At 49.6% G+C, this 14,443-nt stretch overlaps 2 protein-coding genes and 1 long non-coding RNA gene across 4 annotated transcripts; all 3 read right to left on the bottom strand.

Moving 5' to 3' along the window:
- Positions 1-3,569: 3,569 nt before the first annotated feature.
- LOC125554276 lies at positions 3,570-4,374 on the bottom strand. Its single transcript, XR_007304363.1, has 3 exons — positions 4,225-4,374; positions 4,072-4,134; positions 3,570-3,784 (listed from the first exon to the last, which is right to left on the bottom strand). It is a non-coding gene; the product is annotated as an uncharacterized LOC125554276 (long non-coding RNA).
- A 1,288-nt stretch (positions 4,375-5,662) lies between these two features.
- Positions 5,663-6,992, bottom strand: LOC125554274 (protein STAR1-like). Of its 2 annotated transcripts, XM_048717850.1 has the most exons (3): positions 6,838-6,992; positions 6,375-6,704; positions 5,663-6,268 (listed from the first exon to the last, which is right to left on the bottom strand). In XM_048717850.1, exons 1-3 carry the CDS (start codon positions 6,857-6,859, stop codon positions 5,829-5,831), a joined length of 792 nt encoding a protein of 263 aa, XP_048573807.1. In that variant the 5' UTR covers positions 6,860-6,992; the 3' UTR covers positions 5,663-5,828. The 2 variants fall into 2 exon arrangements, with proteins under 2 accessions (XP_048573807.1, XP_048573806.1); XM_048717849.1 differs by lacking the exon at positions 6,838-6,992 and having other exon boundaries at positions 6,375-6,827.
- A 3,766-nt stretch (positions 6,993-10,758) lies between these two features.
- Positions 10,759-12,920, bottom strand: LOC125552913 (translation initiation factor IF-2-like). The gene has a single exon (XM_048716637.1). The coding sequence runs from the start codon at positions 12,479-12,481 to the stop codon at positions 11,087-11,089; it is 1,395 nt and encodes a 464-aa protein (XP_048572594.1). The 5' UTR covers positions 12,482-12,920; the 3' UTR covers positions 10,759-11,086.
- Between the last annotated feature and the right edge of the window lie 1,523 nt (positions 12,921-14,443).

Raw genomic sequence — 14,443 nt, 5'->3', positions numbered from 1 at the left:
GGTGTCATACCTAGTGCATCGGGTCCAATGAAAATCTTTTGTGACAATACTGGTGCAATTGCCTTGGCATTGCCTTGGCAAAGGAATCCAGATTTCACAAGAGAACCAAGCACATCAAGAGACGCTTCAATTCCATCCGGGATCTAGTCCAGGTGGGAGACATAGAGATTTGCAAGATACATACGGATCTGAATATTGCAGACCCATTGACTAAGCCTCTTCCACGAGCAAAACATGATCAGCACCAAGGCTCCATGGGTGTTAGAATCATTACTATGTAATCTAGATTATTGACTCTAGTGCAAGTGGGAGACTGAAGGAAATATGCCCTAGAGGCAATAATAAAGTTATTATTTATTTCCTTATAATCATGATAAATGTTTATTATTCATGCTAGAATTGTACTAACCGGAAACATAATACATGTGTGAATACATAGACAACAAAGTGTCACTAGTATGCCTCTACTTGACTAGCTCGTTAATCAAAGATGGTTATGTTTCCTAACCATGAACAATGAGTTGTTATTTGATTAACGGGATCACATCATTAAGAGAATGATCTGATTGACATGACCCATTCCATTAGCTTAGCACCCGATCGTTTAGTATGTTGCTATTGCTTTCTTCATGACTTATACATGTTCCTATAACTATGAGATTATGCAACTCCCGTTTACCGGAGGAACACTTTGGGTACTACCAAACGTCACAACGTAACTGGGTGATTATAAAGGAGTACTACAGGTGTCTCCAAAGGTACATGTTGGGTTGGCGTATTTCGAGATTAGGTTTTGTCACTCCGATTGTCGGAGAGGTATCTCTGGGCCCTCTCGGTAATGCACATCACTTAAGCCTTGCAAGCATTGCAAGCATTGCAACTAATGAGTTAGTTGCGGGATGATGTATTACAGAACGATAAGAGACTTGCCGGTAACGAGATTGAACTAGGTATTGGATAACCGACGATCGAATCTCGGGCAAGTAACATACCGATGACAAAGGGAACAACGTATGTTGTTATGCGGTCTGACCGATAAAGATCTTCGTAGAATATGTAGGAGCCAATATGGGCATCCAGGTCCGCTATTGGTTATTGACCGGAGACGTGTCTCGGTCATGTCTACATGTTCTCGAACCCGTAGGGTCCGCACGCTTAAGGTTACGATGACAGTTATATTATGGGTTTATGCATTTTGATGTACCGAAGGTTGTTCGGAGTCCCGGATGTGATCACGGACATGACGAGGAGTCTCGAAATGGTCGAGACATAAAGATTGATATATTGGAAGCCTATGTTTGGATATCGGAAGTGTTCCGGGTGAAATCGGGATTTTACCGGAGTACCGGGAGGTTACCGGAACCCCCCGGGAGCTATGGGCCATGATGGGCCTTAGTGGAAAAGAGAAGAGGCCCCTCATGGGCCGCGCGCCCCTCCCCTCCCTTGGTCCGAATAGGACAAGGAGAGGGGGCCGGCCCCTCTCTCTCTTTTCCCCCCTCCGCGAATCCTATTCCAACTAGGATTGGGGGGGGGGGAATCCTACTCCCAGAGGGAGTAGGACTCTCCTGGCGCGCCCTCCTTGGCCGGCCAGCCTCCCCCCTTTAGTCCTTTATATACGGAGGCAGGGGCACCCCAGAGACACACAAGTTGATCCACGTGATCTTTTCCTTAGCCGTGTGCGGCGCCCCCAGCCACCATAGTCCTCGATAATATTGTAGCGGAGTTTAGGCGAAGCCCTGCTGCAGTAGTACATCAAGATCGTCACCACGCCGTCGTGCTGACGGAACTCTTCCCCGACACTTTGCCCGACACTTTGATGGATCGGAGTCCGGGGATCGTCATCGAGCTGAACGTGTGCTAAAACTCGGAGGTGCCGTAGTTTCGGTGCTTGATCGGTCGGGCCATGAAGACGTACGACTACATCAACCAAACGCTTCTGTTGTCGATCTACTAGGTATGTAGGTCACACTCCCCCCTCTCGTTGCTATGCATCACCATGATCTTGCGTGTGCGTAGGAAAATTTTGAAATTACTACGTTCCCCAACACTTCTTGCAGCACCATCCACCCAATACATGTTCCTGACACGGTCCTCATCGTCCAATCTTATCCTGTAGAAGAAATCTTGATCTTCTTTCGCTTTCTCATCGAAGTAGGATATCGTGGCTTCTATGTCAGCCAACTTGCTTTCTCTACGGTACTTTGCCTTTAGGTTTGTGACGTCCGCTGGTAGGTAGGCCACGCTACTCAGAGACCCGTTTTTGTTGTGGATGAGGGAGAGTATCTGCACCATTTTTGATGGACTGACGTTACAATCATGTAGCAACTTTATGAATTTCTTCTCGAGGGGGGTGAATCCTCTATGGGCGGCCAGAAGTTTGACCAGGTCAAACTTCTTTATTAGCTCGTGGTTGTGCTCGTCAAAATATTCAATGACCACCCACTGTGCTCCATCTACGTTCAGTTTACACCGAACAGGGCATTCCGTCTTGACAATGATACCTCTCTTTCGTTCCGGAACGACAGGCGCATCACCTTTACCCTTCTTGTTTCTTCGTGCCTTGTAGCACCTCATCTCACCTCTGCTGTACTTGTTAGTTTTTTTAATTTTCCTATGGTATTCGGTGTTGACCGCAAACCCATGGAACTTTGCATAAGTCTGGTAGAATTCCTTTGCATCTACAAATGAATCAAATCTCTGCCCAAGATACGGTGGCTGGGGTACCATGATTTCTGATTGCCCACCATCTTCATCCCCTTGTGCTTCGTCATCGGTTTCATCATTCACTTCAGTATCAACGGTTGTTTCATCTACTTGAGTGTTGCTTGTGCTGGTGTGCACAGGTGTGCTTGTCGGTATTGCTGGCACGATTGCCATTTCCGACACTGACTCAGCATTGTTTGTGGCATGAGTGTTGGCTGGCTGGTGGAACGCGTCGTCTGTGCGCTCAGAGCTCCCCGCAGAATAGATGTCCCCGCGCCGTTGTTAATTGTAGTTGAAGGTCCTGCAATAAAAAAATCAGGTATGAGCGTAAGATTTTGCTTGAATGTCATGTTTATCGTAACGGAGTACAGCAACTGCATGTGATTTTGCATGACATCATTCACACAGCAAGCCGTGAATCTGCATATGGCCATGCATGGAAACTGTAATTCTCCAGTAATGGCAACTACAGTCCAACCACATGGCAACTACCGTTGCCAACACATGGAAACCAGCGTCTTTTTAGCATCAGAACTCATAGCATATAGCAATGGCAGATATAGTCCAACACGCATGGCAACTACTGTTGCCAACACATGGCAACCACCGTCTTTCAGCGTCAGAACTTGCAGCATATAGCAATGGCAGATACAGTCCAACATACATGGCAACTACTATTGCCAACACATGGCAACCAGTATACTTTAGCATCAAAACTTATATTCTACGCTTGTGCTCAATACGCAAATGTGAACAATCATGAATGTTGCACACGCTCTTATAGCAATTGGCAAATCCCGAAGACAGTATACGACTCTTTGCACACGACCACTTGGTAGCATTTTTTGTTTGCTTTTTCCACCACCACCGTTACAAATCTACTTTTCTTCACATGCTATTCCCCACAAAAGCAAATGCAGTACTGTTTTCTGTTTTCACTTTTTTTTACCTTGTTGTGCCGCATGTGCCGATCTTGTGTGGTCTGTCATTCCAATTTGATGTGCTCTATATGCAATAGCGCTTTCCTGCAACTGTGAAGCTTGCCATGAGACGTTTGCCGATGTGGTTCCACCGTAACAACCTGCGATCATGGTAGCAGTTGGTCATTGCATGGCAACTGTAGTTTGTTCAACATGGCACACGTAGTGGTCCAACCATGCCACACAGATTTGTTCACACTTGTCATCCACGGTTTTTTAGACATTGCAGTCACATTTGATTATACATGGCAACTGCATTTGTCCAGGCATGGCAACTGCAGTTTGTCCAGCCATGGCAACTGAAGTTGTCCATGCATGGAAACTGCAACTGTCAGACATGTTCCTTTCTCCTAACTCGCTGTCCACAACTTCACTTTCATGCACTCACCTGTGTACAACGTTGATGGCAGGTACATGGTTGCCGCCTGATGCCACGTGCTGCATGAAGGTCCTACATTTTTTCCGATATAATTCGTGAGTCTTTTGCCATCCTTGCAAGTTACATGTCCACAACAGTAAGTTTCTTTTTCGTATGCGTTACCTTGATTTGCCACATTAGCTAGCTGAAGTTGGTTGCCCGTACATTTGTCAGTGTTAGCGCCCTGTGACGAAACTTGCCATGCTGCCCCCCTGATTGTGATTTGGTCATAAGAACCTGCTAAAAATAGATTGTAGGACATAAGTAGAATGACATCTTCATTGTCACGAACATGGCAACTATTTCTTCTTTGTTTATCATGCATCGTATCGATGCCCGCGTAGTGCTCTAGTAGTGGCAGCAATGGCCCTGAAGAAATGAGTTGATTGTACCCTGCTGCATCCCAAGGTGGCGTTTCCGGCCTTTGAGAAAGCCAAGGATCAGCGCCATCTTCGTGATTCATTATTCTGCCTTTTCTTTTCTGTCACGGTGCTTTTAGTCACTGCATGAAGAAGAACGCATCAACAATCCGCAAAAAGCGTTCTTGTTGTTTGCATGTAGAAGATAACACGACAATCTCATAACATTTCTTGCATAGGCAACCAACACCTCATGGAAAGTAGGACATGCACATCCATTCTCTTTTCTGAATTCTGGATGCCATCCATCATTTTGAAGCGATGGCAACAGAAAATAAAATAGGATGGCAAGCAATAAGATAACATGGTGGCAACTATGGACAACGATAGATGGCAACTGACGTTAGATACAAGTGGCAATTATTTTTCCTCCCTCCCCATGCCAAATTCCTCCTTTCTCTCCCTATTTTATAGTGATTTCTACGCATGCTTCATTACCAACTACTCGCATCAAGCCAACCCAGAAGCTTGGCACAAGTCTAGCATAGTATATGGCAGATCTGGCGTATGTTGGTGGGTAAATGAAAAGACACACAAATTCATGGGGTGTTTGCCCTGATAGCATGGATCCAGTCGCCATCTTCATGGGCAAATTTGCAATTTTAGATTTTTGGACAAAAGAAGGTCGAGAAACAGAAGGAGATCGGAGATCCACCTGTTTTAGCTCGTCGTCTTGGGGGGGGGGGGGGGGGGGGGGGGGGGGGGGGGGGGGGGGGGGGGGGGGGGGGTGGTTAGCGGGGGGAAGGCGCTAGGGATCTGCTCTGGTTGCCCATGGCAACCAGAGAAGGAAGTCGACGGAGGTAGGGGATCGAGAGGTGCGAGACAATGGCGGCAGGGCGGACTGTGGATCGGAAGGAGCCCGGGACGGCGGGCGTGCTGGGTCGTGCGGGCAGCGCGGTCGTTTGGCCCAGACATGTGGGCGGTTTTGCCACACACCGGACGTGCGGGCTATGGCTGCGCGCGCCCGGGCGCGGTCATGCGGGCGGGTTCTTCTCCATGCCACACGAGCCGTGCGGCACAACCACCCAATACACTACATCGTGTGGCAGTTATCGGCGTCCATAAATAAATCAATTACTTCGTATGGTATAGACCGTATAGGTATAGAGCTAGAAAATCCTCTCTCGCTCCATCAGTCTACGAGACACACCAAAAGTACATTTATGCTATCTCAAAAAGAGAAGTACATTTATGCAGATCGCACACAGCGTTCGTCGTGGTAGCAAGATTGAAGCGACATGTCCGAATTAAGCAAGGTCAGACAGACTCAACAGTGTAGTCGGCGACCAAAGTCAAACAAACATTCAACTAGCTGAGCTCCAGGAAGCGTCGGGCCATGAGGTGCTTGGCTTGGGACAGGTCGGACGGCGGGAGCACCTCCACGACGACGCCGTCGACGACGAGGCACACGAGGTCGGCGATCCGCTGGATCTGCCTCACGCTGTGCGAGACGATCACCGTGGTGATCCCCCGCGCCTTCTTCAGCCGCACGATGGCCTCCTCGATGTTCTGCGTGGAGATGGGGTCCAGCGCGCTCGTCGGCTCGTCCAGCAGCAGCACCTCCGGGTCGTTGGCGAGGGTGCGGGCCAGGGCGACGCGTTGCGCCTGGCCGACGGACAGCTCCGACGCCGGCCGGGAGGCCAGGGCGGGGTCCAGGTCCGACAGGCCCAGCAGCTCCTCCACCTGCGCGTCGGTCAGCGTCTCGCCGCGCAGCCGCGGGCCGTACCGCACGTTGTCCGCCACCGTTCCTGCAGCACAGCAGCAGCGCAGATGGTTCACATCAGATCAGACAGAGCCGCAGATCCAGCATGCAATTGAAGTCAACGATGGAGCATTTGAATGGCAGATGCGTACCGTGGAACATGGCGGGGAGCTGGAAGAGCATGCCGACCCTGCGGCGGAGCGCGAGGACGTCGAGGCCGCGGATGTCGGCGCCGTCGAGGGTGACGGCGCCGGGGGCGGGCTCCCAGAGGCGGTTGAGGGTGCGGAGCAGCGTGGACTTGCCGCTGCCGCTGGGGCCGATGACGCCCATCACCACCCCGCGCGGCACGTCCAGGTCGGACCCGGGCACGGTCGGCTCGCCGTCCGGCCCCGGCGGCCGCAGCGTCAGCCCGCGCACCCGTATCTTGGGCCCGTCGCCGCCGTCCACGTCCACGTCCAGCAGATGCTGCCTCATGGCATCATCTGCACGTACGTGGTGCGTTTGGCACAACATCGATCGAGAGCAAAAAGGTGTCAGGATTGGATCGATGTAGGAAGGAACCTCAACCAATGATCATACAATGCATCTCGAGTTTGGTTTGGTGGATGGAATTACCTGGAGCTGGAGACGAGCCCATTGGCACCTCACTGGAGGGAGGAGCCTTCCAAGGAACGTGCTGGCTGGGTGGGAGTCGCCTTCCGTCCTTTTATTATCTTCTCCCCAAGAATTCGTGGCTCCAACTGAGGTGGGTACGGTGGCTTTTCTTGCGCGACTCCGCTCCGGCGCTGCAGTCTCCGCTTAAACTAGATACTAGAATACACAAAGAGGCCTTCCGTATCTAGTTTACTATATATGCCCATCACAAAAAATACTTTCTCCGTCTCGTAATATAAGACGTTTTTGCAAGCTACTCCCTCTGTAAATTAATATAAGAGCGTTTAGAATACTATAAATATTCTAAACGCTCTTATATTAATTTACAGAGGGAGTACAAGCTAAAACAGCTTGCAAAAGCATCTTAGATTGTGGGGCGGAGAGAGTAGCTTATAATTTAAGGACGTACAAAATAATGAAAGACGTACAATTAGATTTTCGTGAACTTTCTCAAAAAAAAAATTTCAGGTGCTACAATAAATTCACTAAATTATTTTTATTTTATTGTCGAACATAAATAATATATAGTTCAACAATATCATTTTGAAGAACAAAAAAATTCATTGTGAATGACAGGTAGAGATTTCGTAGTGTCAATATATATGAGGACTAGAGAAGAACCAAAATGGGACAGGGTCAATTTCACAGGGGTTTCCTCCCTTCTTTGATGTGGGCTTGGAGGACTGGTTCCTAATTTGGCGCATGCAGTTATCGTTACACAGCAGGCTAGAGTCAACGCACCCATGAGCCTGTCAGAAGCGTGTCACAAGTATTATCCTCAACCTTACAAACTAGATGGTCAGCATTACTGATGTCAGTATGAAGTGGGATATGGTGCATCAATTTCGACTCCAGATCACTTCACTTCTTTTGAGTATCAAGTACATAATGCCCAACCCGCGTTGCTGCAGAAACCGTGCCAAAACAAATTCATAAATGGGTGCTTAAAAACAACAAAAACAAATAATGAAAAATCAAATTTACAAAGGTTCTTGGTTTATACTTACTTATTATGTAAACAATAAACATGCGAAGCACTTCCTCTGTTCCAAAATACTTGAGCTTCTGGGTTTGTCCCAAGTCAAACTTTTTTTAAGAACAGTCACAAATTATGAAACGGGGAGCAACGGATATGTGTTGTTAATTATATCCATCCTGTTTAAGAACGCATCATCGATCATCTCTGGAACAAGCTTCTGCTAAAGGCCTTCAGGAAACAGACAGTGCCAAGTGCCAACACCCTTGATCTCTGGCGTTCATATCCTGAATGGACCGAATAAGGTCTTGCTCCTTCAAGCTTCTCTACATCTGGCACCAAGGAAATTCGGTGGTTCTTAGCACCAGTGTTGGGCAATGCTATGATGCAATGCCTGATTTCCTGGCTGCATCTTTGCCTTCAGAGTGTAATCCAGCATTGCGTAGTAAAACCTGGATTGCTCTAAAAATGATAATCTCCAGCAGTCTGAACTCGGATGGATCATAATTTCGTAGGTGTTGCACCAGTATGAAAACGAGGAGCTTCAAAAGATACTGAAAGTCTAGCAAGAATGGACCAACATATAGATATGCAATCTCTGTTTCCTAGACAGAAAAACGCAATACTGTATCTTATCTAGACAAGTGAAAAAAAGTGGGAATACACTGACTGAAGTTGGGGGAATCATTTGGCACAATGACCCAACCATTGAGAATCTCTCGTGCCTATGGTAAGGACCACATCACATCAGTGCAGTCTCAGTGCCATTTTTATAGAGAAACGAATGACATGTACCAGCGGTTAAGGGTCAGTCTTCAAATATACTCCCTCCCTAAAGAAATATAAAGAACGTTTATAGATCACTAAAGTAGTGATCTAAACGCTCTTATATTAGTTTACAGAGGGAGTAGTAGGAAACACAAACCAACAACAAAAGGCAAGAGCTGCAGAGCAGGAAAGTTCATGCGCGGCTTATTATTGCCTTCTTTGTGCAGACTGTAGCATATGGGCCACAACAGCTGAAAGTTCTCTGAGCTCTCTGGACTGAAGATGCAAAATTGCATGTGCAGAGCAGTTGGACAAGTTCACTGACACTTAGCTGCAAAGAAAAAGATGGCCCGCATTTGTTGACAAAAACGACTACCAGTAGCAAACTTCTTTTCATTCAGATCCAAAGGCAAACGATGTCAACATCCCCCAAAAAAAGGCAAACATGTCTGAATCTTCCATGCAAGAACAAGCCTTAGAGGCTTAGAACTTACTTCCTCCGTTCCAAAAATAAGTGTCGTGGCTTTAGCACAAAACTGAACTAAAACCGCGACACTTATTTTGGAACGACGGAGGGAGTGCGTACCAAGAATGGAACAATTCTGCCAGAACAAAACACACCTTTGATTTGATCCACCAAAACCTTGAGCTGTTGATTCATCCAGCTCCTTTACATTCATATGCTACTTCTCTGCTGCCAGAACTATTTAAAACCTTGGTAGACAACTTACCAGATTACTCCATCCGTCCCAAAATAAATGTCTTGGTACAAAGTTGTACTAAAGTTGAGACACTTTATATATCTATATGATGAAAGAGAAGGCGACAAGGTATCATCACAATCACAAATCATTAAACAGGGAGCAACAGATCTGTGATATTACAGTATCCACATCCATCCATCCTGTTTAAGAACACAGCAGTCTGAAATCTCTATGAAACAAGGAACTTCAACAGATACTAAAAGTCCGCAACTGATGGCCATAGCTGGTCTAGCCAGAGTGAACCAAACATATGCAACCCGACCTTTTGAAATTTCCGCTTCCTACGAAAAATAAAACAGCGGTGCAGATGTGGCTCACACTTTAACCTTATCTGGCCAAGTTAAAGATGGGAATGCACTCAAGTTGGGGCACATATGGAATCATTTACCTCAAGGAGAGGACACCCACCATTGAGAACTCTCATGCCCTTGGTAAGGACCACATCAGTGCAGCCTCAATGCCATTTATAGAGCAGGCAAGGGCATGGACCAGTGGCTGCAATGGAGTGTGTTAACGGTCTTCAAATATAGGAAACGGAAAAACTAACAAAGAGGAAGAGTTGCAAAACATGAACGTCCATACACAGCTTATTGTTGCCTTCTTTTGAGTAAATTGTAGCATATGGGCTGCATGTTTGTGAACTTGCCCAAAGATAGATACTGTATATGCTAGTACATGTTTCAGCAACATGTTTCAAGTTTAGAACAGTACTTCACTGGCGATGATAGGTAGGGATAAAGTACCATCGCAAATATTCAGCCTGTTTAAGAATTGAATAGTCTGAACTCTCAAGGATCATAATTCAGGCGTTGCGCAAAGAAAACAAGAACAGATAAATGTCCTCAAAAAGTGGCCCTACATAGCTAGCTGATCTAGCAAGAGCAAACATATACAGGCAAGACCTTCAAATGCCTGTTTCCTAGACTAAAACAAAATACACGAGTGCCAATCGGTTTATACTGTATCCTTACCTAGACAAGTTAAAGATGTGAATACACTGACTGAAGTTGGGGATACATATGGAATCATTTGGCACAAGGACCCCACCATTGAGAACTCTCATGCCTTCTGTAAGGACCACACCAGTGCAGCCTCAATGTCATTTATAGAGCAATGAACAGCATGGACCAGTGGTTAACAGGCAGTCTACAAAATATAGGAAACAGAAACTAACAACAAAAGTGCAAGAGTTGCAGAGCAGGAAAGTTCATACACAGCTTATATTATTCCCTTCTCTGTGTAAGCTGTGTAGCATATGGGCCATATGTGGCTATTTCTAATAATGAGACACAGCAGCTGAAAGTTCTCTGGCTCGTGATCTTGTCCATGGATAGGCATATGGCATATGTTTTGGAGGCAACAACATGTTACAAGTTTAGAACAGTATATACCTTTACTGATTGGAAGAATTGATACGAATATTATTATAATGTAAATAATTACACCTGATACACTAATCTGGACAGCACAGTCCTGATTCCATCTATAAGCAATGTCTTAAAAGAACAGAGCAGCAGCAAATCTGCAACTTAAGCTAAATCTTCCTGACTCTAAGTTGGGCTTAATAATGTACTGCAGAAAGAATGTAGCTGCTGAACAACTTACAGAGTTAGCCACTTCTAAGAAACCAAGTAGATTCTGAAGAAAAAGTTGCTTGTGCTGCTGCCATCTTCTAAAATGTATGGCATTCAACCTGAGCCACTCAAACGAAACCAAAAAGTCCTCTTCCAAACAAGCGCGAGCTTCTCCTCCTCCCCCTGTTTGCGGCTCTGTTGCTCCTCATCGGCGTCAGGTAAAACCGCAGCATCCCATTATCGAAGTTCCCAGGAGAAGTGTAATGCACGCTCCTGCTCCTGCTGATCCTGCATTCCTTGTTCCTGAGCCAATCCGTGCGGAAATTCTGCTCCTCCCCATTAGCCGTGTGAGCTTGTGATCTTCTGCTTGTGCTCTGGCTTGCTCTGCCAGGAAGTGCCGACCCGTTGCGGCCATGGTGAATTTCGCCATTTTCGATGTCTGTCGTCTCCCCATTTTTGCACCTCCTGGTTTCCCTCCTCGACTCCGAGAAGGACCGGTCAAGAGCGTGCTCCCCCTTCCTCACGAACTCCTTGAGTGGACTCGTGATGCTGCGATCCCACACCCTGCTCCACCTGTTGGACCTCCGGCGCCGGACACCTGAGGCTGACGCGGTTATCTCCGGGCCGGCGTCACTGCAGCTCCTCCTCTCCCTGAACCTCGGCCCCTCGCCGCCGGCCACATCGGCGGAATGCCCCCCGTTCCTGCTCTCGGATGCCACCCCGGCAGCAGGGCGCTCCCCGGCCGGTTCCTCTGCATTGCTGTGCCTGACCCTGGTGACGCCATCGGAGGGCTCCTCTAGGCACGCGAAGGAGCAGGCGAAGGCCCTGCCCACCATGGAGCCGTCCCAGGAGTGGCGGGGCGGGTCCAGGGAGGAGCCCCCCCTGCCGCCGGGCGGCGGCTCCCGGCAGATCATCCACTCGCAGGAGCGGCGGAAGCTGGCCCTCCGCTCCACCAGCGGCGGCGACGGGGCCCCGCCGACATCTCCCGGAAGGGGATCCACCGCCCCGGACGGGCGCGAGGGCTCCTCCTCCTCCTCGCCCTCTTTGGCGCCGCGCCGCCGCGGCCCACGCCTGGGCAGGATGGCCCTGAGCCAGGAGGCGCCCTTCCAACGACTCCCGCGTGCTCCTCCGGGGTGGCCCGCCTCTGATGCCCCGGGATCTTTGGCGTCGGGCGGACGGCGGTCGGCGGCGGCGCCGGAGTCGTCCATTTGGAAGAGCAGCATGAGCGTCCTCCGCAGCTTGCCCTGGTCTTCTTGGTCGCCGGGAGCGGGGACGGGGAGGGGGAGGGGGGCGGGGCGGGCGTCGGGGTTGAGGGAGGAGGAGGTGGTGGCGACCTCGAGGATCTCGGGGTGGGCGGGGCTGCGGACGGAGGAGAGGCGCTCGACGAGGCAGGCGGAGCAGACGCCCGTGAGGGGCTGGTCCGGGTGGCGGCCGCAGCGCCGGCCGGCCGCCGGCTCCTCCGCCCCCACCTCCGGCCCCGGCTCCGGCAGCGGCAGCGGGTGCGGGCCCTCCTCCTCGTCCATTGGGCCCGGAGTGGAAGCTCCCGAAGAAAGAGAGAGAGAGAGCGCGGCGGGTGAGTCAGCGAGTGAGGCAGGGTGGGGGGACAAGCGGAAGCAGAAGCGCAAGAGGGGGCGACGACGACATGGACAGGGACATGGCTGGCCGGAAAGGCCTCCGAAAAGAAAGAAAGGAAGAAAAACCCTAGCCTAGCCTGGCCTGGCGAGTGGGAAAAGCGACTTTCGGGGTTGGGTTGCTTCCTTCCGGCGCGTGCGGCGTGGGGAAACCAACGAACACGACACAAACGGTAGGAAAAGGCCGAACCAAGTGGCCGGGAGTGGAGCGGAGCGCCGGCGGATGGGATGGAGACGAGGTATCCGGCCGGCCGGCGGGCGGCCAGGAAATGCGAGTTTGTCGCCGCCGAGGAGCGCCAAATTTCGGGTATCTATTCGAGATCTGACCCTAGTCTGATATAATTTTAAGATCTGGTCCTTTTGCTACGGCCAAGGTTCATGATGATAGGGTCTAACAGCCTATCGTCAAGGTCCCTGATGGTAAGGTTGCATGCTCTACCGTAAAATTCTTTTAAGTGTTGAATATAGTACGTGCTCGTGTCTACTGTAAAGCACTTTGACGATAGGGTTTTATAGACTACCGCCAGTATGTTTGGCGGTAAGGATGTTTCCTACCGCCAAGGTCCCTGACGGTGTTACACCTTACCGTCATGGACTCTGACGGTAGCAAAATGATCAGATCTCGAAAAAAAATTCAAAATAGGGTTAGATCTTGAATAGGTTTTAAAAAAGGGTCAAAACACAAACTTTTACCGCCGAGGAGTGGAGTGGAGTGGGAACGGCCACGGAGGTTAACGCGCGGAGCGGGGCCTGGGCGTGTGCGGCGGGCTGGCCCCGTAGGTGCGTACGGTACGTGCCGGTGGCAGGCGGTGGGGGCTCGCTCACCCGTCCATTCCGGAGGATCACAGGACTCGCGGCGCCGGATTTATGTCCGTCCACCGCCCGCCCGGCCTGGCTCCCTCCCGGCAGCACGGCCCTCGCCGCCCGCGCGGCTGTCCCGGATCCCGCCTGCCGCCGTCCGGCCTCCACGATCCTGCCAGCCAGCCAGCCAGCGACCGCACCACACCTCCTCACGCCCTCCTCCACACCAGCCGGACGGGCACCCTCCACTCGTTACGCAGTCGGTGCTGCTTCCCCACTGCAAGAACGAAAACGATAAACACGTTTTCCATGTCATTTTATTATATTAGCATGAATGATGGCAAATTTATTTGTAGCTTGCATACATAGTTTCTCTTGAAGAAACATTCGATTTGATTCGTCATGTCTAAAAAGAAAAATCTGACGTTCGGTAGATATTCCGGTCCTTCCTTCGACTTCATGATGATATGAAGCAACAGTAAAACATACTCCCTCTGTTCATTTTTATAAGGCTTGGTAGATGTTTCAGACACCGTGCAAAACAGCTCAATTTCACTTGTCTAAAACAACTTATAAAAGTGAACGAGGGGAGTAGTAGTAATAAGAAGAAGAAGAAGAAGATCCAGCCAAGGACTGTCGTAATAGAAGCAGACTTAAGCAAGGATTCTACTTCTTGACATCACGATATGGCTAATCGCACTTGCTATCCCAACAGTAAAACATACAGCCATACAGCGACTGGTGCCCCCCAAGTGGTTCCTTTGTGCTGTGGTGTGGACCCGTCGTTGCTTCGGTGCAAACCAAAAATGAAAATCCAGCCGCCTGATCCTAAACTTCTCAGCCAGCTTAAATCCTGTTTACTCTGCCTGGTAACCATGGCAGCAGTCAGGGTATAATACCACTAGCAAAAACCACAGGGTCGTTCCCAGGGCGCAACCAAGGTTGCACCCCCAGCACAAACCACCACATAAACCGGACCGCGCCGCGCCGCAACGCACGAACGGCAGCAACATCACGGTTCCTTCCATTCTCATGCACCACACCACAAGCAAC

This window comes from Triticum urartu, chromosome 4, assembly GCF_003073215.2.
Source record: "Triticum urartu cultivar G1812 chromosome 4, Tu2.1, whole genome shotgun sequence".
NCBI classification, from domain to species: domain Eukaryota; kingdom Viridiplantae; phylum Streptophyta; class Magnoliopsida; order Poales; family Poaceae; genus Triticum; species Triticum urartu.
The sequence above is the reverse complement of the archived record's forward strand: the minus strand, read 5'-3'. Positions and strand labels throughout refer to the sequence as shown.